Here is a 27,936-nt window from a genome sequence, read left to right on the forward strand (position 1 = left end):
CCTTAGCGGGCCCTTTTTGGGGGTCTTGCCCATGTGCTAAGGCCATTTTTACCACAGCAGTAAAATGGATGATTTTTCTATTTTATTCAATTAAAGGACATGCAGTAATGACAACACTAGAGTGGGAGCGCTTACCAACACCTATTTTCTAGGCAGTAAGGCCCAAATTCTGTAACTGGCCACTGATCGCGTGTCAATCACGTGACGACGCCGGGTACAGAATCTCGTCTGTGGCAAAGTTAGGTGCCAGAAATGGAGACCAGGGTTTTCCGGCGCCCACCTTTGTTATGGATCGTACCTCCATAGACGCTTTAGGCCACCTAACACCACTTCCAACATTAGCCACACCCACAATGGAATTAGGCAGTCTAAAATGCCTAAGGAGGCGCAATTCTGGTGCTGATTTTTTTAGCCGCCGTTAGGCTCCTTGAAAGTCAGTTAAAAATGTTTAATAAACAGCTTTTTTTTTTTGTAACCGAGTTTGGGTGCCTATCTAGGCCTAAGGGCTCGCATGCTAATTCTGCACTAAGCAGTTAACTGATTAGCACAGAAAAGTCCACTTACCATCCCCCTAGACACGCCCCCCTCTGCAAAATAATAAAAATAATTTTTAGTGTGTGATTTGTGTACGCAGATTAGGATCTTATTGCAGGAAAACTAAGCACATCCTGTTGTAAGCCCTTTCAAGAGCGGTAACATTTAGAAATAAGCACATAAGCAATGCCTCTGCTGGGTCAGACCTGAGGTCCATCGTGCCCAGTAGCCCGCTCACGCGGCGGCCCCAACACCTCCAGGACCTGTGCAGTGATCCTATATTTATACCCTTCTATCCCCCTTTTCAGCAGAAAATTGTCCAATCCTTTCTTAAACCCCAATACCGTACTCTGCCCTATTACGTCCTCTGGAAGCGCATTCCAGGTGTCCACCACACGCTGGGTAAAGAAGAACTTCCTAGCATTTGTTTTGAATCTCTCCCCTTTCAGTTTTTCCGAATGCCCTCTTGTTCTTATATTTTTTGAAAGTTTGAAGAATCTGTCCCTCTCTACTCTCTCTATGTCCCTCATGATCTTATAAGTCTCTATCATATCCCCTCTAAGTCTTCTCTTCTCCAGGGAAAAGAGACCCAGTTTCTCCAATCTCTCAGCGTATGAAAGGTTTTCCATCCCTTTTATCAGACGTGTCACTCTCCTCTGAACCCTCTCGAGTACGGCGACCAATATTGGACGCAGTATTCCAGATGCGGGCGCACCATCGCCCGATACAGCGGCAGGATAACTTCTTTCGTCCTGGTTGTAATACCCTTCTTGATTATACCTAGCATTCTATTCGCTCTCTTAGCGGCCGCTGCGCACTGTGCCATCGGCTTCATTGTCATGTCCACCATTACCCCCAAGTCCCTTTCTTGGGTACTTTCATTCACTAACATCCCTCCCACTGTATAGTTGTACCTCGGGTTTCTGCTTCCCAGATGCAATACTTTACATTTCTCAACGTTGAACTTCATCTGCCATCTCATTGCCCATTCTCCTAGTTTGCTCAAGTCCCTTTGCAATTCTTCGCAGTCCTCTTTAGTCCGAGCTCCACTAAATAGTTTGGTGTCGTCCGCAAATTTTATTATCTCACACTTCGTCCCTGTTTCTAGATCATTTATGAATATATTAAATAGCAGCGGCTCAAGCACCAAGCCCTGCGAAACACCACTCGTGACCCTCCTCCATTCCGAGTAGTGCCCCTTCACCCCTACCCTCTGTTTCCTACCCGACAACCAGTTTCTGATCCATCTATGTACGTCTCCGTCCACCCCATGGTTCTTTAGTTTCCGGAGTAGACGCTCGTGTGGCACCTTGTCAAAGGCTTTTTGGAAATCCAGGTATATGATGTCTATGGGGTCTCCTCTGTCCATCTGTTTGTTAATTCCTTCGAAGAAGTGCAATAAGTTAGTTAGGCACGATCTCCCCCTGCAGAAACCATGTTGGCTTGTTTTCAGAAGTTTGTTTCTTTCCAAATGTTCATCGATGTTTTCTTTTATCAGTGCTTCCGCCATTTTCCCCGGAACCGAGGTGAGACTCACCGGTCTGTAGTTTCCCAGGTCACCTCTTGATCCCTTTTTAAAGATGGGCGTGACGTTGGCTATCTTCCAATCCTCCGGAATCACTCCTGTTTTCAGGGATAGGTTGCAAATTTGCTGCAGTAGTTCTGCTATCTCCTCCTTTAATTCTTTCAGAACCCTGGGATGGATTCCGTCCGGACCCGGGGATTTGTCAGTTTTTAGTTTTTCTATCTGCCTGCGTACATCATCAAGGCTCACTTCCATGGATGTTAACTTCTGTGCTTGATTTACATTGAAGAATTGCTCAGGTTCCGGTATGTTGGTTGTGTCTTTGTTCGTAAATACAGACGAAAAGAACATGTTAAGTCTTTCCGCGACTTCTTTCTCCTCCTTCACTACTCCCTTCCTGTCTCCGTCATCCAGCGGTCCCACCTAGCCGGCTGTTTCCCTTTAATATATCTGAAGAAGGGTTTGAAATTTTGTGCCTCCCTGGCTAGCCTCTCTTCATACTCTCTTGGAAAAAAATAAAAGTAAAAAGAGTCATATTAAAGCCTCTTTTTACTAAGCTGCAGGAGCGAGTGCCGCATGGCAAATGCTCCAGCGCCCGTTCAGTCTCTATGGGCTTCAGAGCATTTAGCACATCAGGGCTTAGTAAAAGAGGGGGCAAATTACCTGAGAAGGTAACTTAAACACTACATTTAATAATGCGTATGGATGGCAGGGCACTTCACTACTGCACTATTGGCAAAGCAGGCAGCTGTTTCAGTAGGTTTCTGTGGGCGATAGACTACAGCAAACAATGATGAAGAAGAGTAAATATTAGTAAAGAGTGCAACAGATAGCAGCAGCCTGTGCTGCCAAATAAGAGAGCATTGCTTGCCAATTCCATTAAGCTAACAAAGGCCATCAACTCCACAGTTAGCTTTAACCCTTGATGGCATTACTGATAAGAACACAAGAATTGCCATTCTGGGACAGACCGAAAGTCCATCAAGCCCAGTATCCTGTTTCCAACAGTGGCCAACCCAGGTCTCAAGCACCCAACTAGATCCCAAGTAGCAAAACAGATTTTATGCTGCTTATCCTAGGAATAAGCAGTGGATTTCCCTAAGCCATCTCAATAATGGCCTATGGACTTCTCTTTTAGGACATTATCCAAACCATGATTTTTTTTAAACCCCGCTAAGCTGATGTTGAAAGAGTGACCACATTTTCCCCCAGTTTTCACTTGATTGATTTTGAGGATGGTAGATAATTAACTGCCTTAAATTATATTTGCCTGTTTTGGTAACCATATTAGCATTAAAAATTATTAGTTTGCTATTTTTCAAACAACTTTTAAATTTTGGTTCAATCTGATTTATTTATTTTTTATTTATAAAATGTATATAACCCGTTTACAACTAAGCATCTCACAATAAAGCATACATAAAATCCAAAACATACTCGTAACAAACACATAAGTACAGAACTTTTTACAGTCATATACCATCACATCAACTAATTGTTTACAAATTAAAATATTAATATTTCAGGCCGCTATCACTGTTATTTTTATTGTCTTACTTTGCCTTGGCTAGTGGGGGGGGGGGGGGCTTTGCCTTTTCTGTTGTTGTCCTCCTATTTGTAGTTTGATCATACTGAGCACACTCTGTTTTGCAATCCAAATTTTTCTCATGTTTATTTTACAGGGCAAGCAATATTCTTGGGATGCAGACACTCAGGGCTGGATCCTGGGTTCCTTCTTCTACGGCTACATCATCACTCAAATTCCCGGGGGTTTTCTTGCAAGCAGAATTGGTGGGAAGCTGCTGCTGGGGTTTGGAGTCCTTGGAACAGCCATCTTCACTCTTCTCACCCCTCTAGCTGCAGATCTAGGGGTTGGATATCTGCTAGCAGTCAGAGCTTTGGAAGGCTTGGGAGAGGTAAGGTCTTCCTGGTTTGCAAAGATGGTTCTGCAGCCAGTGTACACTTCAGATATTTGCTTAGCTGAATGTTTTGTTCTTAGGCACAAACACCTTAAGGGAAGAAAACAAAGTGATATTGGAGAGCAAGACTTAGAAGATCTTTACAAAGGTGTGTGCATCAGGTGATGTGATGTGTACATAACTGTCCAAACCAAAAATCCCCCCCCCCCAAATTACTGCTTTTGATACTTAGAAAGAAACCTCCACGAAGCAGACAAAGTCAAATAGGTTCTCAAAGGGGGGACAAACCCGCTTAATACAGCACCTGAGCACCAGTATAAATCAATCAGTCAATAAATTAAATGTGTGAAACAGGATGTCCTCAGTGTATAAGGTCAGCGATAGGAGAGAACCTCCAGCGCTTAACATGGAAAGCGCAGATTAACCATCACTGGACACCTCACGTGTGCTCAAAACAACTAATTGTGTCGATAACATAAGAGGTGATATAAAATACTTTGTAAATCACACAGGTGCTATAAGAAAGTAGGAGTCCCGCTTAAAGAACACCCCCTGCCAACGCCAACAGGTAACAAACCCAGACTTAGCTTTTTTTTTTTTTTTTTTTTTTTTATTTATCAAGTTTTCATCATTATCATTTACAGATAATATTAAAGAAAGGAAAATCACAAATAAACCATAACTATTACTAACATTAAACATCTCACTAATTCCTCAAGTCCACATTAATGGGAGAAAGTATCCTAATAATCTAAAGAAATCAATCAATATAAATATAATCCTTAATCAAGGATCAACATTAATGGTGCATCAATATCTTAAACTCCAAATATTAATTCACGTGATGTCTACCTAACTTCATTAAGTTGTAAAAATTGTTCCAACTGAATCGAGTCCCAATATACATATTCAATATCTTTAAATGTAATTAAGCATTTACAAGGAAATTTTAAATAAAAGGTGGCTCCCAAATCCAACACTCTTGATTTCAAAGCTAAAAAAGCTTTTCTCCTCAATTGCGTGGCTTGGGCCACATCTGGAAAAATCAATACATTATCACCACAAAATTTCACTTGCTTATTCCGAAAATAAGCTTTCATTATTTAAGATTTATCAATTTCTCTTGCACATGTTATCAATAGGGTAGATCTAGTTTGAATTCTATCTTGAGAGTCCTCCAAAAAACCAGTTAAATCAAAATCAATTTGTTCCAACTGATCTACACCCATTTCTACGGGAATTTTCTTTCTCTGAGGGATGTAATACAAATTAGTTATGGGCAAATTCTCTGCGTCAGTTAATCCCAATATTTCCTTAAAGTATTTCCGAATCAATATTTCTGGGGATAATAATTGAGTTTTTGGGAAATTAACTAACCGTAGATTTTTTGCTCTTTGTAAATTTTCCATTTTCTCAAATTTCATATGAGTAATATGAGAATCTTTAACAGTTGTTGAGGTCACTGCTTGCAATGTAACCACATGAGACTCAGTTGTTCTAATACATTTTTCCATTATTTTTAAATTAGAATCAACATTTTCCAACTTATCAATTACCTCCTGCGAAAATCTTACATCTTGAGTCACCACTGACTTTAATAACCCCTCCACTCTAGTATTTATTTGCCAAAGATCTTTAAGCGAAACTTCCTGTGGCTCTACCTGGGAGTCTCTTGCAAGTAAAGCCTCATCCTGGAATGATAAGGCTTTAGGTATGGCCCCATAAACTAATGAGGACAACCCCTGTTGCACAGGTACTCCTACAGCTTGAGAACTGGAACCTAAGATAGGATCCAAACCTACTGGAACATTTGGTGGAGGCGGTGGAGTTCTTCCTGGGGGACTAAGAGACGCCCCTGATAGCGAGTCAACTCCCTGACTTTGGCCCAAGGCACTGGTTGAAACAAGGTGTCTCTCTATGGGACCAGGCAAATTAGGTGTTGATACTTTTGGTTTCCCCTTTCTTTTCCCCATAGTAATTCACAAATACATACAGTTAGCGCTGCTTCCCTTGTCTCCCAGTGTCTCCCAGAGTGTCCAAGGGGCTCCCAAGGGGCTGGCCCCTTAGGGCACGCCCCTTTGGCCACGCCCTGCGGCCGCGCGCCGCAGTCACGGCATCCCTTTCACTGAAAATGAAAGGACCCGCGTGACGTCAGGGCAGCTACCCCCGCAAGTGCCTGCAGAGATCTGCTCCCGACGCTCCAACTCAGGCTGTCAGGCGAGTGCTGCAATCCTGGGCCGATTCAGTCCACCACTTCTGGCACCTCAGAATAGAATAACTCCTCCAGAGAAATGCAGTCGCGGCGTCCCTTTCACTGAAAATGAAAGGACCCGCGTGACGTCAGGGCAGCTACCCCCGCAAGTGCCTGCAGAGATCTGCTCCCGACGCTCCAACTCAGGCTGTCAGGCGAGTGCTGCAATCCTGGGCCGATTCAGTCCACCACTTCTGGCACCTCAGAATAGAATAACTCCTCCCCAGACTTAGCTTGATAGTTGATCCAAGTGTCTATAGTCAAGACAGGAGAAAATATTCACTGTACATACTGGGAATCAGGTTCAACCAAGCCCGGTTTTGGAGACAAAAAGTCCCTTCATCAGGAACCTGTGGTAACCCGTGGCAACGGGTTCCTGATGAAGGGACTTTTTGTCTCCAAAAACGGAGATCGGGGCAGAGCAGTGCAGGCAGGAGAGATTGGGGCCTGAGAGGGGGTGGGTGTCGGACAGTACTGGTGTGTCGGGCCGGTGGCTGATGTAAAGGTTTCTGCTTAAGCCATCAGGAAAAAAATGAATGGGAATAGTATTTATGGGAAAACATTTAGGAAGAAATGCACTGTTTTCTCCAAAGAACATTGCTGTCCACTTCAGATTTGCTAAAGAGCATCTGATTGCCCCCACCCCCACACACTTCCCAAGATTTCTGGAATAATCTCTGTAGTCAGAAAGAAAGAGAGAGGCAAAAGTAAATAATCGGTGGTGAACAAAATGGTTAAAGAATGATGATAATGCAACATAATTGCCTAAATGCACCTTGCGGGCACTGCAGCTGGCACAGAATGCTGCCGCATGCCTTATTATCCATGCTTTGAAATTCAATCACATCACCCCGATACTTCGAGATCTACATGGGTTACCGATAGACATGTGAGTCGAATTTAAGTCCTGTGTGTGATGTTTAAGGTGCTCCAGCATAATTGTCCATCGAGTGTTCACTCACTGTTGCTGTGGTATTGCCCTTTGCGCAAACTACGGTCTTCAGATAGTTTAAGTTTGGAAGTTTCTGTCATTAACTGTTGTGAAGCTCTCTGGGAACCGCAAATCCATGTTTTCTGTGCAGGACCCGGTGATGTGGCATGCCCTACCTCTGTTTCTGCGACAATCTTCCACATTCTGGCAATTTAGGAAAGGGGTGAAAACTGTGTGTGAGCATTTTTTTGGTGTGAGTTCTGTGACAGCTTGAGCAACGGGGGGGGGGTCCCTTTCCTGTTTTTATGCTGTTTCTGTTCTGCTATATTGTAATTGTAAGTATTATTTATAGTTACTTTGTATGTGATTTCTGTTCCCCACTTAGATTTGTGAATAGAAGGGAGGAGCCTGAGGTGCCTCAACCAATCAGTGCCTTAGGCCCTGCCCCGTGCATCAGATGATGCGCCGGTGCGGGACCTAAGGCCGCTATTGCGCAGCGGAGGCCCGGGGAGCAGGAGCAGGAGGACTTTCCTCCTGCTCCCGAAGATCGACATAGGAGAAGGAGGGTGCAGGCACCCCTCCTGCTCCTGAAGATGTAGAGGAAGCCTTGCCGGAAGGAGCAGGAGGGACCGGGCACCCCTCCTACTTCCAACTATTTTAAAGGTACCGGGGTGGATGGGCCGGGCCCAACCGCCTGGGCCGACCAGGGGTGGGCCGAGGGTGGGAGGCCTAGGAGCAGGAGGGACTGAGCACCCCTCCTGCTCCCAACTTTATGGTGCCTGGGGTGGGTGGGCCGTGCTGGGAGGGGGGGCAAGGGCCGTGCCGGGAGGGCTGTGCTGGGAGGGGGGGCGAGAGCCGTGCCGGTTGCGGGGAGGAAGGGAGGGTGAGAGCTGTGCCAGGAGGGGGTGGGGGGCGGCCGTGCTTGGGGTGTGTGGGGGTATATTTTTTTGATAGGACTGCCTGTCTTTTTTATTATTTTTTTTTTTTTATGAGGCAGATATTTTGCGTGTGTAACACACGCAAAATATCTGTGCCATGGAAAAAAATTAATAAAAAAGACAGGCAGGCCTGTCAAAAAACCTGCAGACTTGACCGTAACTCAGTTACTGACAGGTCTGAGCAGTCGGGTTTGTCAGTAGTAAAACCCAGTCAAAATAGCCAAGCAATTGTTAGTGAATCAATCACTTGGCTATTTTGCATGGGAGGATCGCTACAGGCTTTAGTGAATGGAGTTGGAGGGAAATTTGGTCGCAAAGGGCTCGCAAACCGATCGGTACACGATCGGTTTGCTTAGTGAATTTGGGCCTTAGGCCCTGATTCTATAAATGGCGCCTAAAGTCTGGCGCCTAGACAGTGGCGTACCTAGGGTATGTGGCACCCGGGGCCCATCATTTTTTGACACCCCCCCCCCCCCAATGTAAAAAAAATATTTTTTTGTAATGACCATGAAACGGAATAAATGGTCAGAATAGAAACAGGCAGTGAAAATTTTCTTATATTCCAAACATAACATAACATAAATTATGTCTGAATTGTCATGACATCAGAAGTACATATGGAGTAGTTGCAGGTGATGCTTGGGACAGTTCTGATTGTGTTAGTTCGGTTTTATGTGTTTTTTGAATAGAAGGGTTTTTATTTCTTTTTGAAGGTTTTGCAGTCTGTGGTCGATGTCAATTGGTTGTAGGGTTGGGGGTCGAGTGTTGCAGCTCGAATGGCTAGGAGGTTGTCGAACAGTTTTTTTCTTTTGACGTTTTTGGTTGGAGGGTGTGTGAATGGTGCGTGAGTTCTCCTATGTCTGTTTGAAGTGGATTGAATTATTTAGCTGAAGAAATTAGTTACCCCCTCATCCCACACACATTAATTCTCTTCCATTTTTGTTCCCATTATAAAAAACACTGATAAGTTCCCAGAAAAAAAATACATTAAAATAAGAAGTGAAAACAAAGGCCCCTACAGATGAGAACATAACATAAGAATAGCCTAACTGGGTCAGACCAATGGTCCATCATGCCCAGTAGCCCATTCTCATGGTAGCCAATCCAGGACACTAATACCTGGTCAAAACCCAAAGAGTAGCAACATTCCATGCTACCGATCCAGGGCAAGCAGACACTTCCCCCATGTCTTAATAAAAGATTATGGACTTTTCCTCCAGGAATTTGTCCAAATCTTTCTTAAAACCAGCTACACTATCTGCTTTTACCATAACTTCTGGCCACTTCATTTTTAAGTTTAGATCTTTCCTTTCAAACAGAGACCTTGCTAGATGTCAAATACAGCACAAGGTAACTTCACATGGACTTAGCTGTGCAGGAAATGTGAATCTCCTCATACACCCACCATATAGTGCAAAAATGTGCAAAGGTCTGTTTTTTTCTTTCGATCACTACATAGCCTAATGCCACACAAGCAGCGCTGTTACAAACATATTCTGTAGGTCAATGCTAAGGATAACAAAGTTTCCTTCCTTGGACCAGAAGGAAATACTGATAAACCACTGGAAGAGATCCCAACACAACACCCAAAGACCCACTCAGTGTGTGAACCAGTTGAGTGGAGTGGACTAACTGGGGGGTGGAAATGGGCCCGGAGTTTGCTCAGCAGAATTTCCCAGACCACCTCTTCCTCTCAACACATTGACACGCTGCCACCACCACCACTAGAAACACCTCACTGGGTAGGCCAGCTATGCTATAAACTTTATAAAACACATTATTATATTTTCTTATAAAGCACATATTTTAACTGAACTCTCTGACATCCTCAGCCTTTCCATTCACAAAAATAGAAGGAAGAAAAGTTCCCATTTCCTGCTGTCTCATGTCCCCGGCCTATACAATATTTTTTTTCTGCAGACCCTTCAAAAGTCTGACCAAATCCTCGTTTCACTTGCATTATAAAGTACTGAGGATGCCATCTCTCCCCAATCCCAGGTCCTAAAGTCTAAGACAGTAGCACAAACTAATGCTGCCAGATTCAGGAAAAAAAATTTTGATTCGATTCAGCCTATTGAATTGATTTTTCAATTCGATTTTCCTGCCCAGTTGGGTGATTTTTTTCAAAACTACTGGTGGGTTTTATAGCTTTTTCACCCCCTTTGGCTTCTCCTAATCACACTGGCGCTGTGGTGTAAATAAAATAAAGAAACAAAAAGGACTTTTCCTCTCTCTGTTAAATCCTAGCTCACGTTTGCAGTCCAACACCAGCTCTGTCAGGATACACATTTCAAATCTGACATATTATAATCACAAAACAGAAAATAAAATTAATTTTTCTACCTTTTGTTGTCTGGTTATATTTCAAATCTTGTTGGTCCAAGGCTCTGGTTTTCTTCTGATAACTTGGGGTCTCCTTCTTTCTTCTTTCTGCATGCTAACCATCCATCTGCCAACTCTGTCCTCCCTTTCCATTTCCCTTCCCTCCCCAGGAAGTCTGGTATCTTTCCTTTTTTTCATCTCCCTCCACAGATCCACCTTTTCTTAACTACCCTTTCATCCGGCATCTCTCCCTCCTTCCCCACCACCCGAGTCCACCATCTCTCCCTTTCTTTTCCCAATTACCCTCCTATCCAGTATCTCTATCCCTCCTCCACACCATCCTTTGTGTCCAATTTCTCTCCCTTTCTGTTCCTTCCCTCCCTAAATCCCATGGTCCATCATCTCTCTCCCTCTCCTCTATTTTCAGACCCATTATTTCTTCCTCCCCCCCCAAGTTTGGCATATGCACGTCTCTTTGAACACTCCCTTCCCTCCGTGTACTTCTAAACCAGGGTCCCCCCCAAAGGCCTGTCCCCCCTTAAAGGTCTGCCTGTCTCCCCTTGAAGGCCTGCACCCCCCTTGAAGGCCTGTCCCACCTCCTTGAAGGCCTGTCCCCCCCCTTGTAGGCCTGTCCCCCCCTTGAAGGCCTGCCTGCCTGTCCCCCCCCTTGAAGGCCTGTCCCACCCTTGAAGGCCTGCACCCCCCCAAGGCCTGTTCCCCCCTTGAAGGCCTGTCTCACCCCCTTGTAGGCTTGTCCCACCCCCTTGTAGACCTGTCCCCCCATTGAAGACCTGTCCCTCCCCCTTGAAGGTCTGCACACCCCCCCAAAGGCCTGTCCCCCCCTTGAAGGCCTGCCTGTCCCCCCCCCTTGAAGGCCTGCCTGTCCCCCCCCCTTGAAGGCCTTCCTGCCTGTCTGTCACCCCCCTCCTCCTTGAAAGCCTGCCTGCCTGCCTGCCCGCCCGCCCCACCCCGAAGGACCGCTCGCCCCTGGCCTCCCCGCACCACTATGAAGCAGCACTACCTATGCTCCCGGCCTTGCCGTTCAGTCCCCCCCCCCCCCAAGGACCGCTCGCCCCACTGACCTTCCTGCACCACCTATGAAGCAGCCGCATCAGGATCCCGACGTCAGCGATCTCTGCGCTGCTTCCTGCGCCGCGTTCCCGCCCCTCCTCTGACGTCAGAGGAGGGGCGGGACCGCGGCGCAGGAAGCAGCGCCCAAGCAGCTCAGGTATCGCTGAAGTCGCGATCCTGCTGCGGGCTGCTTCACAGGTGGTGCAGGAAGGTCAGTGGGGCGAGCGGTCCTTCGGGGGTGGGGGGGGAATGAACGGCAAGGCCGGGAACACCCCCTCATGGCTGGCACCCGGGGCGGACCGCCCCTCCCGCCCCCCCCTTAGTACGCCACTGCGCCTAGATCAGCATGCCTAGCCGATCTAGGCACCTAACAAAAGGCTAAAAAAGCAATTAACAATTAGCACCTTAACATTGACATCAATTGCACTTAATTGGATGGTAGGCGCCTAATTGGTAAGCAGTTACAACTTTAAGGTAAGTGCCTAGTCCAAAAACCCTAAAATGTCATCTGATGTGATACACCTGTGTGTGATTTGAGCCACTTTAAGTGAGAGCATAGGCATCGGAACAGGGAAGGCCACAGAGGCCATGGCCTCCCCAAAAACTGGTGCCCCCCTCCCTCCCGACTCCTAGGGTTTAACTTAAAATGATCGGGCAGCTGCTGCCACGCAGCTTCTAGGAGCAGGCCTGCCCCCGGAAGTAGAATGAAGACTTCCGGGGGCAGGCCTGCTCCTTGATACTGCACAGAGGCTGCCAGATCATTTAAACTTGAAGCTGCCACACGATTTAGCCGGGGCTAGGGCGGAGCGCCTTAGGCCCCCCCAAACAAGACGGCATTCTGCTGCCCCTGAGTGGGAGGATATGTGGGGGGTGTCTTAATTTATTCCTCAGTTATAATACATATTTTTCTTGTGGATATCTTTTGTTTCATGAGTAAGGCAAGGAAAGTGTTTGGTGTTTACCTGCAATTACATCACTTTCTTCTCCAGAGATAATTAAAAAAAGATTTGACATTGATATGTGAACATTTCTTAAGAAAGAACTGAATACTTCATGGGGTGTCCTAATTTTTTCACATGACTGTATCTGTCTCCAGAACATTAGCATCTGATATAGGAAAGCCTAATGGAGCTGCACACAGGTGTCTTAAATATCCGGGGGGGGGAGGGGGGCTAGTGAACCACAGAGAGGAGTAGTAAGTCCCATAAGCCACTCTAACCACTACATTTATGGTGGAAAATGTGAGCCCCCCAAAACCCTACTCTATTGCCATATAGGGGCCACCTGCAGCCATAAGGGCTATTGGGGTTGTAGACAGATAGGTGTAGTGGGTTTTGGGGGGCTCACCATAGCATACGAGGAGTTCTGTTGAGATGTTTATCTGGTACCCTTTATGTGAAGTTCACAGCAGTGCCCTGTAAAGTGCTCCACTGCTCTGTTGCCATGTCTGGATGGCCAGTCCATTGCAAAATTGGCCCCTCCCAAGTCCAAATGGTCTTGTTCTGGGCATTTGGGACTTGGACAAAATTTTGGTTGAAAATGTGGTATAAAGATAGACCTCCTGGTGGTCTGGGCAACGCAATGGCCTGGATGTCCAGATAAGACGATTTTCCCAAAAAAATATTCTAGACATATGGTGATTTGCCTTTCGAAAATGGGCATTTTCCCACTGCCAACTTTGGTTGTCTAGCGCCATACATCCAAATCGGACTTAGACATATGTTTTGATTAAGCCCCTCCATGTGGTTTACATTCAGGTACTCAAACATTTCTTTTCCTATCTGTCCAGGTGAGCTCAAACTCTGCCTAATGTATCTAGGGCAGTGGGGGATTAAGTGACTTGCCCAGCATCACAAGCTAACATTCAAATATATAAGCTTCTGTGCAAAACTCTGCTGAGCGACTCATCTTCCACCAACCTTGCTACACTCATGTCGCCCCTCTCCTTAAGTCACGTCACTGGCTCTCTATCTGCCATCGTATACAGTTCAAGATCTTATTGCTGACCTACAAGTGTGTTCATTCTGCTGCCACTCAATATCTCTCCTCGCTTCTCTCTCCTTATACACCTCCCACGCTTAACGTTACCCTTCTCCTCCACTGCCAATTCCAGACTTTGTTCGTTTCATCTAGCTGCCCCTTATGCCTGGAATAAATTACCTGAGTTTGTCCTTCAGGCCCCTTCCCTTCTTTAAAAGCAAACTGAAAACTCACCTTTTTGATATAGTTTTCAATCCTCAACCCTACTCCTCTGCCCTCCAACCCAGCCAGCTGATTAACCATTCCCCTTAACTGTATCCATGACATCTTGTTTGGCTGTCTTGCCTGTTATGATTGTAAGCTCTTTCGAGCAGGGACTGTTTTCTTACTCTTTGTGACTCTGTACAGCACTGCGTACGTCTGATAGCGCTATAGAAATAATTAATAGTAATAGTAGACACTGAACAGCTTGAAGGTATTTCCCTGGTCCTTAAAATTTTGTATCTAAAACAGTTGTTGATCTAACAAATGTATCCTCTACCTAATTGCTTCAGTTTTCTCAGAACTAATTTTCTGACAGAATAAGTGAAATGTGGACAATGGCACAAGGGTCTCTCATAACGAAGAAAGACTGGGCAAATTGCAGCTCTATACTCTAGAGGAGCGCAGGGAAAGGGGTGACATGATTGAGACATTTAAATACGTCACAGGTCGTGTCGAGATGGAAAATGACATATTCTTTCCCATGGGACCCTCGGTCACAAGGGGGCACCCGCTTAAACTCAGAGGAGGGAAATTTAGTGGTGACGCCAGGAAGTACTTCTTCACGGAAAGGGTGGTGGATCATTGGAACAAACTTCCGATGCAGGTGATCAAGGCCGCCAACGTGCTCGACTTTAAAAATAGATGGGATATCCACGTGGGATCCCTACGAGGGTCGAGCTAAGGAACTAAGTCATCAGCACTCAGACTTAATGGGGTGGGTCAGTAGAGTGGGCAGACTTGATGGGCTGTGGCCCTTTTCTGCCGTCACCTTTCTATGTTTCTATGTTTTACAGGTACATTAGATAGATTGTGAGCCCACCAGGACAGGGAAAAATGCTTGAGTACATACATGAATGTAAAACCACTTAGGCTATAAGTGGTATATAAATACTGAAATCTATATACAGTGGTGCCTCGCATAACGGACGCCTCGCACAGCGAACGCTGCGCACAACGAACTTCAGGTCTTGCTTCCCACAACGAACTTCGTTTCACACAACGAAGTCGCCCGAGCTGCATCCTTAACTGCCCTCTCTCCGCCTGGCTCCCTGTGCAGTGGCGCTACATATTTTAAACCCCCCTGCCGCCGCTGCTGCATATTTTTAAGCCTCTGCCGCCACCGCATATTTTTAAACCTCCCCCCGCCGCCACATATTTTTTTAAAAAAGCCACCACTGCTGCAACTTTAATCTCACCCGCTCACTCGTAACTGGTGGTCTAGCAAATTTCCCAGCCAGAAGCGCAGAGATCAAGAGCAAGCCTTCTGTGCTACTGCCTGGGCCTGCGCTGATCTCTGAATGGCTGCAGTCAGCTCTCGTGGGACTCACAAGAACTAACTGCAGCCATTCGGAGATCGGCATGGGCCCACACAGGCGTGCAGAGGAATTGCTCCTGATCTCTGCGCTTCTGGCCTGTACGCCACTGGCTGGGAAAGATGGGAGGAATTAAAAAAGGTACCGAGGGGGGATGATTAAAAAGGTACTGGGGAGTATGTGGGGGGTGATTATAATACACAGCAAGGATCAACAAAACCCCTGTCTCCCCTCCCCTTCACATATATCCCCTCTACTATCAAGAAAATTGAATAAGCCAAATTATTATAGAATGCTACACAGAAATATCATGCTAACAGAATACCACAGTCACACATAGCAGGAATAGGGTTAGGGTAGTGCAACTAGGGCAACTGTCCCCCCTGGTCAAAGAGAGCCGTAAGCCTCTGCCTGGACTTTGCAGTCCCCAGTTGTGTCTAACACCAGCTCTAACAAGATAAATTTATCTTTTTTTATGTCATCTTAGCATATTTTATGCTACAGAACGAATTATTTTTTTTAACATGTATTGTTATGGGAAAACGCGTTTCACATAACGAACTTTTCGCATAACAAACTTGCTCCTGGAACCAATTAAGTTCGTTGTGTGAGGCACCACTGTATATAAAATCGGATGTATGTATGTATGTGTGTGTGTGTGTATGTGCCGCGATCACGCAAAAACTGCTTGACCAATTTGAACGAAACTTGGTATGCAGATCCCTCACTACCTGGGATGATATGTTCTGGGGGTCTCACGGCCCACCTGCACACGTGGGCGGAGCTACAAACATAAAATCAGATTTCACCCATTCATGTCAATGGAAAAAATGTAAAAAGCTGCCATTCTCACAGTAATTCAAAAACGGCTTGACCGATTTGAACGAAACTTGGTATGCAGATCCCTCACTACCTGGGGTGATATGTTCTGGGGGTATCGCGGCCCACCTGCACACGTGGGCGGAGCTACAAACAGAACATCAGATTTCACCCATTCATGTCAATGGAAAAAATGTAAAAAGCTGCCATTCTCACAGTAATTCAAAAACGGCTTGACCGATTTGAACGAACCTTGGTATGCTGATCCCTCACTACCTGGGGTGATATGTTCTGGGGGTCTCGCGGCCCACCTGCACATGTGGGCAGAGCTACAAACATAAAATCAGATTTCACCCATTCATGTCAATGGAAAAAATGTAAAAAGCTGCCATTCTCACAGTAATTCAAAAACGGCTTGACCGATTTGAACGAAACTTGGTATGCAGATCCCTCACTACCTGGGGTGATATGTTCTGGGGGTCTCGCGGCCCACCTGCACACGTGGGCGGAGCTACAAACATAAAATCAGATTTCACCCATTCATGTCAATGGAAAAAATGTAAAAAGCTGCCATTCTCACAGTAATTCAAAAACGGCTTGACCGATTTGAACGAAACTTGGTATGCAGATCCCTCACTACCTGGGGTGATATGTTCTGGGGGTATCGCGGCCCACCTGCACACGTGGGCGGAGCTACAAACAGAACATCAGATTTCACCCATTCATGTCAATGGAAAAAATGTAAAAAGCTGCCATTCTCACAGTAATTCAAAAACGGCTTGACCGATTTGAACGAACCTTGGTATGCTGATCCCTCACTACCTGGGGTGATATGTTCTGGGGGTCTCGCGGCCCACCTGCACACGTGGGCGGAGCTACAAACATAAAATCAGATTTCACCCATTCATGTCAATGGAAAAAATGTAAAAAGCTGCCATTCTCACAGTAATTCAAAAACGGCTTGACCGATTTGAACGAAACTTGGTATGCAGATCCCTCACTACCTGGGGTGATATGTTCTGGGGGTCTCGCGGCCCACCTGCACACGTGGGCGGAGCTACAAACAGAAAATCAGATTTCACCCATTCATGTCAATGGAAAAAATGTAAAAAGCTGCCATTCTCACAGTAATTCAAAAACGGCTTGCCCGATTTGAACGAAATTTGGTATGCTGATCCCTCACTACCTGGGGTGATATGTTCTGGGGGTCTCGCGGCCCACAACTCTATGTTGCTTGCTCAAGGGTGGGTTCACCCAAGAATTTATATGTTCTTGCTCCTGGAGGTGAAACTAAAAATGTTGTTTATAATCAAGTTTTGCGTTAGTTGTATTGTATTCAATTTGTCAAATATTTCACATTATAATTTGAATATATGTGTGTGTGTGTATGTATGTATGTTCCAGCATAACTCTTTAATGCATGGACAGATTTCAACCAAACTTGACATACACATTACTTACTATCTGAGGACAAACACTGTGGGGGTGGGAAGGGGGGATATGTAAAAATGATTGAAAATGACAGATTTTAGTATCTACCCCATAGTGTTTTCGGGCTCACAGATGAATACTCAGCATAACTCTGAAACGCATGGAGAGATTTCAACCAAACTTGGTACACATATGACTTACTATCTGGGGAAAAATATTGTGCAGGTGTGACGGGGTAAAATATGTGGGGGTGGGAAGGGGGTGATATGTTAAAATTATCAAAAGCGACAAATATTAATGTCCAACCCATAGTTTTCGGGCTCGCAGAGATGAATACCGACACTCCCGATGCCGTTTAAGTCTAAGTTCAGCCCCCATAGAGAGGGACATTCCTTTGGGACATGTGGAGGGTAGGGGGTTGGGACATAGGGGTGGGGCATATGGGACATGTGGGGGGGGGGGTAACGTGGGGGGTGGGACATGTAGGGGGTTGGACATTTTGGGATAAATAAATATCCGGGCAACGCCGGGTAATCAGCTAGTAAATAAATAAAATAAAAAATATCCACCTTTTTAAAATATCCTAACGTTTTAAAAATTGTGTCGTCCTATATTAATCAAAGCCAAACTTTCAATGATGATATGTGATTCAGGACTAAAACATGGCATTTCTAAAATGCAACTTTTGCTGCATGTAATAGTGAAAATTGTGTGGAAATATGTAATTTTGGGTTTTTTTTTCTTCTTCCCCAGGGTGTTACCTTCCCTGCGATGCATGCCATGTGGTCCTCTTGGGCACCGCCTATGGAACGCAGTAGGCTGCTCAGCCTTTCTTATGCAGGTGAACTTGCGTGTACATTCTAAATGTACTAGAACAAATGAAGCATTTTGTTAACGGTGCTAAGCGCCTAGGCCTGCCTGAGTGGGAAATAAAATATTTCTTGTGTCCTACAGTATAATGAACATTAGCAGTTCTAAGAATTTTTTTTGCAGGGGGGTTCTCCATAAATAGAAGGATGAATTGCCTGATGTGGATATGAAGACTGGATGGAGCATGTGGCCTTTATCTGCCCATCATTTTCTAAGTTATATTTTAATCCAAGAAAGCGTGAGATAGGCATGTGGGGGGTCTCTTAATGGGAGGAAGAGATACCGGATGATGTGGATGGGCAGACTAGATGGATCACTTGGCCTTAATCTGCCATCACTTTCTATGTTTCAATATTTGAATTGACCACACGAGCAGACTGAATGAAATCTTTGCTTCGGTCTTTATGGAAGAAGATGTAAAAGATCTACCTGAACCAGAAATGATGCGGAAAAACTGAAAGAAATCTCGATAAATCTGCAAGATGTACTAAGCCAAATCGACAAGTTAAAAAGTGATAAATCGCCAGGACCGGATGGTATACATACCAGGGTACTAAAAGAACTCAAACATGAAATTGCTGACCTGCTGTTGGTGATCTGTAACCTGTCGCTAAAATCGTCTGTAGTACCTGAAGATTGGAGGGTGGCCAATGTAACGTCAATTTTTAAAAAGGGCTCCAGGGGAGATCCTGGAAATAAATTTGCAGATAAGACTATACTGTTCAAAGTTGTTAAAACACATGCGGATTGTGAAAAATTGCAGGCGGACCTTAGGAAATTGGATGGGTAGGATTTCTGTTCCCGTGCAACTCTCTAGTCCCAGCTTCACTGAACAGGAAGTTACATCAGCTGTTCTAGTGAAGAGACTGTGAGAGACTAGAGCTGGCTAGCCTGCCGGCAGTGCTCTGCTTTAATCGCTAGCGCTGTTGGTGAGCTATGAAAAGTTGGAGGGAGGGAGGGAAGGAGGAAAGAGAGACCCGGCCACATGGGGGAGGGAGAGGGAGGGAGAGGAAGGGAGAGATACAATCTGATCACGGGGAGGAGGGAAGACGAGAGAGATGCTTGACCATGAGGTGGAGGGAGGAAGGAGAGAGATACCCGACCACAGGGGAAGGGGGATGGAGGAAAAAGGAGAAAGATACCTGACTACAGGGGTAGAGAGGAAGGAGAGGGGGAGGAGGAGAGAGAGATCTGACCATGGGGGGGAGATGAAGGAGAGAGAGAGATACCTGACCATGGGGGAGGGGGTGGAGGTGAGAGAGGAAGGAGAGAGAAATATACCTAATCATTGAGGGGGAAGAAGGAAGGAGAGAGAGATATGTTTGACCATGGGGGGGAGAGAGGAAGAGACCTGACTACAGGGGAGGAGGAATGAGAAAGAGAGATACCTGACTACGGGGGGAGAGGAAGGAGAAGGAGAAATACCCTTCTCTTTATTAGTCAATTTTAAGAAGGGATTCTGTTTGTTCTGACTTTTTCTAATCAGTAAAGTTTGTTGCCAGAGAATGTGTTCAAGACTAGTAGTGTAACCAAGTTTAAAAAAAAGCCTTGTGCGAGTTTCTGCAGAATTGATCCATGAATAATTAGCTGTTATTTATTTAGTTTCTTATTTACCTCCTGCAAGACTGAAAGCTATCCAAGCAATGCAAATATAGTGGTAATTATCAAAAGGTCACTGGAGGATATGCACAAGGGAAGATGCGCATTAACCCTCGGATTCTATATATCATGCTGAAAGTTGCATGCTGAATTTTGGCTGCACGTCCATGATGCATGTGCAACTGAATTGATTAAGAGGCCCTTAACTAGCAATAATTGAGCTCCAGCAACCAATTGTTGCAGTTAGTTGACTTTGATTGGCCATTACGCACTCGTCTTGCTGTGTGCTATTCTGTAAAGATCAGAAACAGAGAGAAATCACTCCATTAAATTTAAGCCACAAGGAACCTAATGAGATACTGTAACTAGCAAAAGAAAAAGCCTCAGTTTGTTGGAAAGGTGTACCCACACTCTTCCAAAAACAAAAGGAATTGACCCCAAAATATCCACAGAGAAGAAAATCCAGAGAAAACTGTGGAATGACAGTGTTCCTAAATGGACTTTATTTGAAAGTGTAAAAGTTCCAAAGGTACACTAAAATCATCCGCATAAAATAAATTCATCTACATAAAAATAAGTTATCCACATAAAAGCCTTAAAGGACCTAGTCCGCTAGGGATACAGGACCCAACACGGTCCGCGTTTCGACAAAAAGTCTTCTTCAGGGGTCCCTTTCTATTGCAAATGCAAACAGTGTTTCACATCTGGCTCACCACACAATTGTTTCCCACATATTCACCTTTATAGGACCCCCAGGGACCCCTGAAGAAGACTTTTTGTCGAAAAGCGGACCGTGTTGGGTCCTGTATCCCTAGCGGACTAGGTCCTTTAAGGCTTTTATGTGGATAACTTATTTTTATGTGGATGAATTTATTTTTATGTGGATGATTTTAGTGTACCTTTGGAACTTTGACACTTTCAAATAAAGTCCATTTAGGAACACCGTCACTCCACAGAGTTTTTTTGGTTTCCCCACTCTTCCACCCAGACATCATTGGCAAAAAAAACTTTTGCAAGTGGTGCTAGTTAGTAACCAGTGAGAATTTAAATTAAAGAGAATAGCCTAAAGGAAAAACTGTACTAAAGGAATCACTGTGTACCAAAAGGTACAATGCAAACAATCAGGCCAACGATCGTTTCATGGCAGGACGCCACTGCTTCAGGGCCTAAACAGATTCCAGGCCATCTGTGTGAAGATCTTAGCTTCTGCGTATCACCACTAACTACCACGAAAGTTTTTGGGCCGATGATGTCTGGGTGAAAGAGTGTGGGTACACCTCTCCAATAAACTGAGGCTTTTTCTTTCGCTAGTTACAGTATCTCAGGCTCCTTGTTACTTAAATGTAATGGATTGATTTCTCTCTGTTTCTTGTCTAAGTTCCCTCCATTCCTCAATAATTAATTCTGTAAAGATCTGCACGCAACTTTAATAGCATATATCTGAAAAGGGGAGTGGCCAGGGGCATGTTAGAGGCGATCCCAAAAACTGTGCATCGAATTAGGTCAAATTAAGCTACAAAGAGCCAGCATGTCCAACAATCAACAGTTAAGTATGGATTCGCACCTAAGCAAGATTCTGTAAAGTGCACACACCTGTTATAGAATCGCACACAGTGCCGATTTTTTTTGATCGTGGAATTTTGAGCACCATTTACTGAATTCCCTCCTAAGTGCCCAGCAGTTATGAGCATAAATGCCATTATAGAATACTCAAGCAAAACAGAATCTTAGAGATACAAACTTATAAGCAGAAATTCATAGGTAGAATCTTATAGGCCTCAGCGGTACCTTCTGTTTCCGCCTGGGCGCATGGTGGGGTGGGGCAGGGCAGGGGGCCCAGTGTACTTGTGTGCCTAGGGGCCCTTGATGAATTAATCCTGCCCTGGGTGTTTCCACCTCCTACGTCTGGGAATGAGCACTATGGAATGGGCTTTCTTGTTGAGGATTTGCTGTGTATTTTGCCTTGAGTCACTTCTGGAGACAGAATGCTGGACACTTCTTAAACTCTTAGAAGCTAAGAAGCAGTCCAGCTGAATCTCATGTTTCTTCTGTGTTTATGCCTAAGACCACATCTTTTCCAGATGAAATAACAAAATGAGTTCTCTCATATATATATATATAATTTTTTTATTTCCCCAGGTGCTCAGCTAGGAACAGTTGTCTCCCTCCCACTGTCTGGTTTAATTTGCTACTATATGGACTGGGCTTATGTATTCTACATATTTGGTAAGCTGGTTCTAAATCTATTATTCTATTCTTATATGCTCAAGTATCTTTTTTTTTTTTTTGTAATGGAAATCAAATCCAAATGAGAAGAATAGAAAAGAAAATAAGCACTGGCAAGTTAGATGTAAAAACCATTAATAAAGCACTCCAAGAAAATATTTGAGAAAAAAGCTTACCACAGAGGCAAAAACTAATGCTAATGTTTTCAAGTATATCTAGACGTCTCATATTAGGTTTTAACCAAGTAGTTCTCAAATTGGATGCAGATGGCTCCTTTGCCCAGGAAAAAAAATCCTCTGGATAGCAATTAGAGCAAGCATTTTTACCAGATATCTCTCTTTGGAGACTATCGTGGGCTCTGATAGCTGTGCTCTGAACTCGACTCATGGCGAGCAATCCCTTTTTGAAGGCAATTCTTAATACCTGGTACTCCCTGCATAGGGAAATGTTTCCGGAATGCGGGTTCTTTGCCCATACACCTATTAGCTTATTACCAGGCTTTGTCCTGGGGGTGGAGATAAGCCTAACCATTTTCAGTGGGTTCAGGCAGCCTTGTGCACAGTTGGGCAAGTCTAGAAAGACAGGGGGATGCGGCCGTTTGACCACCTACAAGAGGAATATGGTCTATTACATTCTGATGTGTTTCCTTATGTGCAATTGCAATTGTTTCTTTCTAAGCATGCTTTTTGGGATCTTATACTGGGGGTAACAGGGTTAGAATTAGCTTTGAGGAAGGGGATGGGGCATCTCGCTATATGATGCTTTGCTTTTGTGGGAATATACCAATGTAGACTCGGGCTAGAACAACATTAACCTATGTTTTTATTGCTAAAGGAAAGCCTCAGCCCCACCACTCCACCGCTAGTTGTAAAATTCAAATGCGGGAAGAATTATGCAGGAACTCATCATTGGCTGCCAGTAGCGTGTTTTATCAAACTAATTTTTTTGTGTGTATGTATCTTAAATGCTTATATAGTAAACATTTTCAAGTGTCATGTTTTTAAAGCTTTTACTTAGCTTATTCGATTACAGCCAATATCCAGGAGTGGAACCCGACATGCATGTTTCGCACCATAGAATAGTGCTGTGTCAAGGGTCTCCCAGAAACACTCATGTCATCCGACTCCACTAGTTAAAGGAGTAACTTTTACTCCTTTAACTAGTGGAGTCGGATGACATGAGCGTTTCTGGGAGACCCTTGACACAGCACTATTCTATGGTGCGAAACATGCATGTCGGGTTCCACTCCTGGATATTGGCTGTAATCGAATAAGCTAAGTACAAGCTTTAAAAACATGACACTTGAAAATGTTTACTATATAAGCATTTAAGATACATACACACAAAAAAATTAGTTTGATAAAACACGCTACTGGCAGCCAATGATGAGTTCCTGCATAATTCTTCCCGCATTTGAATTTTACAACTAGCGGTGGAGTGGTGGGGCTGAGGCTTTCCTTTAGCAATAAAAACATAGGTTAATGTTGTTCTAGCCCGAGTCTACATTGGTATATTTTGATTTGTTTGAATGACCTGGGCTTTCACTATTTTTCTTTAATCTAAGCCATTCATTTTGGTTGCTTTTGTGGGAAGCACCAACAGATTCTTAAAAAGATAAGTGGGTCCAGGAATTGGGGAGGATGCTTGGGGAGTCTGAATCGCTGGCTTTATATAGATATATATATTTTTATTCCATCCCACTCTCCTCTTCTTTAATTGAAAATGGATATAAAATATATTACCGCTGGTATATAGAAACATAGAAAGATGACGGCAGAAAAGGGCCACAGCCCATCAAGTCTGCCCACCCCACTTACCCACCCCATTAAGTCTGAATGCTGATGACCTAGTTCCTTAACTCTCGTAGGGATCCCACGTGGATGTCCCATTTATTCTTAAAGTCGAGCACGTTGGTGGCCTCGACCACCTGCACTGGAAGTCTGTTCCAGTGATCTACCACCCTTTCTGTGAAAAAATACTTCCCGGTGTCACCATTAAATTTCCCTCCTCTGAGTTTGAGCGGGTGCCCCCTTGTGACCGAGGGTCCCTTGGGAAAGAATAAGTCGTTTTCCACTTAAACGTCTCAATCATGTCACCCCTTTCCCTACGCTCCTCTAGAGTGTAGAGCTGCAATTTGCCCAGTCTTTCTTCGTATGAGAGACCCTTGAGTCCGGAGACCATCCTAGTGGCCATCCGCTGGACCGACTCAGCCCGAAGCACATCTTTACGGTAATGTGGCCTCTAGAATTGCATACAGTATTCCAGGTGAGGTCTCACCATGGTTCTGTAAAGTGGCATTATGACTTCAGGTTTGCGGCTAATGAAACTTCTTTTGATGCATCCCATCATTTGCCTTGCCTTAGATGAGGCCTTCTCAACTTGTTTGGCAGCCTTCATGTCTGCTCTGATGATTACTCCTAAGTCCCGTTCTTCTGAAGTCTTAGCCAGTGTTTCTCCATTCAAGGTATAAGTTCTGCATGGATTTCTGGTACCAAGATGCATGACCTTACATTTCTTAGCGTTGAAGCCCAGCTGCCACGTCGAGGACCAGTTTTCCAACATGATCAGATCCTGCGTCATATTATCCTTGAGAATGCTTTCACTTACTATATTACACAGTTTGGCGTTGTCGGCGAACAGTGCTACTTTACCCTGAAGCCCTTGGATCAAGTCACTTATGAATATGTTGAAAAGGGATGGTCCCAGGACCGAGCCCTGCGGCACTCCGCTAGTCACTTACGATGTCTCAGAGAGGGTGCCGTTGACCACCACCCTCTGAAGTCTTCCACTCAGCCAATCGTTGACCCATGCAGTTAGTTTCTCACCTAACCCCATCGACTTCATCTTGTGCAATAGTCTGCGGTGTGGGACACTGTCAAAAGCTTTACTGAAATCCAAGTACACTATGTTCAGAGACTCTCCCGAGTCTAACTTTCCCATCACCCAATCAAAGAAGCTGATCAGATTGGATTGGCATGACCTACCCCTAGTGAATCCATGTTGACAGGGATCCCTTAGGTTCCCCTCGTCCAAAATTGTGTCTAGTTTACCTTTAAGTAAAGTTTCCATGAGTTTACATACTACTGATGTGAGACTTACTGGTCTGTAATTTGCAGCCTCTGCTCTGCAACCTTTTTTGTGCAGAGGAATGACGTTGGCTGTTTTCCAGTCCAGGTGGACTCTCCCCATACTTAGGGAGAGATTGAAGAGTACTGCTAACGGTTTCGCCAGAACATCGCTTAGCTCTCTGAGCACTCTTGGGTGCAAATTGTCCGGTCCCATGGCTTTGTTCACCTTAAGTCTTGACAGTTCACTGTAAACATCAGCAGGTGTGAACTCGAGTTTCTGAAATGGGTCTTCCATACTTTGCTTTGTTTCCAGCCGTGGCCCGTGTCCTGGTGCCTCGCAGGTAAAGACTGAGCAGAAGTAATCATTCAGTAGTTTGGCTTTATCGGAATCTGTTTCCACATAATTTCCGTTTGGCGTTCTAAGGCGTACTATCCCGTTTGCGTTCATTTTCCTGTCGCTAATGTACTTGAAAAAGGATTTGTCCCCTTTCTTAATGTTCTTTGCTAGAGTTTCTTCCATTCGAAGTTTGGCCTCCTTGACTGCTGTTTTGACCGCTGCAGACTTTGTCCTGTATTCAATGTTTGCTTCTTTTTCCCCGGTGCGTTTGTATGAGAGAAATGCTCTTTTCTTCTCCTTGACGGGGTACGAGACCTCATCAGTGAACCATTGGGGTTTCTTTTTTCTTTGTTGTTTATTTACTGATTTTATGTAGCGGATAGTTGCCTCATGAAGAGTCGATTTCAAGGTTGACCACATGGCTTCCACATTATCAGTTTTTTCTTGAACCTGCAGAGTCTGATGGACGAAATCTCCCATGCATGCGAAGTCAGTGCCCCTGAAATTGAGTACCCTTGTTTTAGTGTGTGATCTAGGGAAGCCTTTCCTAAGGTTAAACCATACCATGTTATGGTCACTGGTGGCTAGCGTTGCTCCCACCGAGACCTCCGAGACGCTTTCTCCGTTCGTAAGTACCAGGTCCAGGATGGCCTGGGCCCTAGTGGGCTCTAGTACCATTTGCTTGAGCCGTACTCCCTTCATGGATGTTAATATCCTCCTTCTATCACAAGTTGTCGCTGAGAGTGTGTTCCAGTCTACATCAGGCATGTTGAAGTCTCCTAACAGAACAACGTCCCCCCGTAACGTGATGTTCTCAATGTCTTCAATTAATTCTGTGTCCATGTCCTCCGATTGCCTTGGAGGTCTGTATACCACACCAAGGTACAGGCATTTTTCTCCGCCTCTGGCCAGGTTTACCCAGATGGATTCCCCAGTATACTTGACATCCGTGATCCTGGTTGTCTTGATGTTCTCTTTGATGTATAGTGCTACCCCTCCTCCTAACTTACCCTCTCTGTCTTTGCGAAGCAGGTTGTATCCTGGTATAGTAGTATCCCACCCGTGAGAGTCTGTAAACCACGTTTCGGATATAGCCACTACGTCTAGGTCTGCATTAACTATTTCTGTTTCCAGTTCTAGAAGTTTGTTCCCTAGGCTGCGTGCGTTAACATACATAGCTCTCCACACTTTGTGTTTACTAAGCTCCTGTAGAGAGCCACCCATTTGAGCTAAAGTGTCTCCTAGCAAATCTTTTGCAATAGGGGTACTTACCTTGGACTTAGAATCAAAGTTTTTGGTCGCCACATCAGGATTGTTACTTTCTGCTCCAGTGTAAAAGTGGGTACCCTCCCCCGACTTACCTAGTTTAAAGCTCTTCGAAGTAGGCTGGCTAGTCGGTGTCCGAATACGTTCTTACTCTGTTGGTCAGGTGGAGTCCGTCTGGTCCCTGTAATCCCTGTAGTGTGTCTCCGTGATTCAGGAATCCGAAGTTCATTTCCTGGCACCAACGTCGTAGCCACTCATTCGTCTTCTGGATACGTTCTTCCCTGTCCCTTCCTTTGCCCCTAACAGGAAGAATTGAAGAGAATACTACCTGTGCTCCTGTCTGCTTCAGCCTCTTTCCCAGAGCTCCGAAGTCTCTGGCTATGACCCCCACAACACTCATCCAAGATTTATGACCATCAAGGGAGTTTCATCTGGACATCTGGGATATTTTCAGCATATATGGCAGACTTGCCCCTTTGTAAAAGGATATTGGAACATGGTGGGTCAATTAATAGTTAGCATAACTGGTAAACATTGTGCTGTTTGCCCAGTGTCCCAATTCCCGGGTATTCTGTAACAGAGCATCAGTTGGCCTTGTTTGTTTTCACCATGGCCTGTATGGTGCAGGCAAGAGACTGGCATTCAGAGGGGCTGCTGGATCAGCGATATCTAATAAGTTGTTTAGATTATATACACTTGATGTGCAAGTTAACTTCGATGCGTTACCTACAGTTAATTCATTTATCATAAAGTCTGGGATGGTTATGTCACCTGGAGGTCGAGAAGATCACATCATTCATGTCCTTTACCATGAGATGTATTGTTTTGTTCCGGTTGTGGAGGGATGGAGGGTGGGAGAGGGGAGGGGGGTTAGGGGGAAGGATTGGGGGGAAAGCAGAGAGATATTTGGATATTTTTTGTACCAACTGGATGTTATCGTATTTTTCACTCCATAAGACGCACCCCAGATTTAGAGGAGGAAAACAAGAAAAAAATCATTCTGAACCAAATTGTGCACACAGCCTCCCTCACTCCTTGCCAGGCTCTGCACCCAACCCCACACTCAGGCTCTACACCCTGTCCTCCCTTCCCTGCCAGGCTCTACATCTTATCCCCCCTTCCCTGACCTACCATCCCCCTCACCTCAAGCGCATTTCCAAACTGATTTATTGCTGTAAGGTACATTTAACATTCAATCTGGTAAATCACGCTCAGGAATAATCAACATTTACCTCAGCTTCCTGTTACTTCTATGTATATAGCTAGATCAAT

The 27,936-nt window shown here is 44.9% G+C and overlaps 1 protein-coding gene across 1 annotated transcript in view; it reads left to right on the forward strand.

The window, feature by feature from the left end:
* SLC17A5 (solute carrier family 17 member 5) overlaps positions 1–27,936 on the forward strand; it is an 87,591-nt gene that overhangs the window by 16,205 nt on the left and 43,450 nt on the right. The window contains exons 3-5 of the mRNA XM_033938163.1: positions 3,742–3,975; positions 18,052–18,139; positions 21,907–21,993. Of these exons, the coding sequence (XP_033794054.1) occupies positions 3,742–3,975; positions 18,052–18,139; positions 21,907–21,993 (409 nt within the window). The remainder of the gene's footprint in view (positions 1–3,741; positions 3,976–18,051; positions 18,140–21,906; positions 21,994–27,936) is intronic.

This window comes from Geotrypetes seraphini, chromosome 3, assembly GCF_902459505.1.
Source record: "Geotrypetes seraphini chromosome 3, aGeoSer1.1, whole genome shotgun sequence".
Classification (NCBI taxonomy): domain Eukaryota; kingdom Metazoa; phylum Chordata; class Amphibia; order Gymnophiona; family Dermophiidae; genus Geotrypetes; species Geotrypetes seraphini.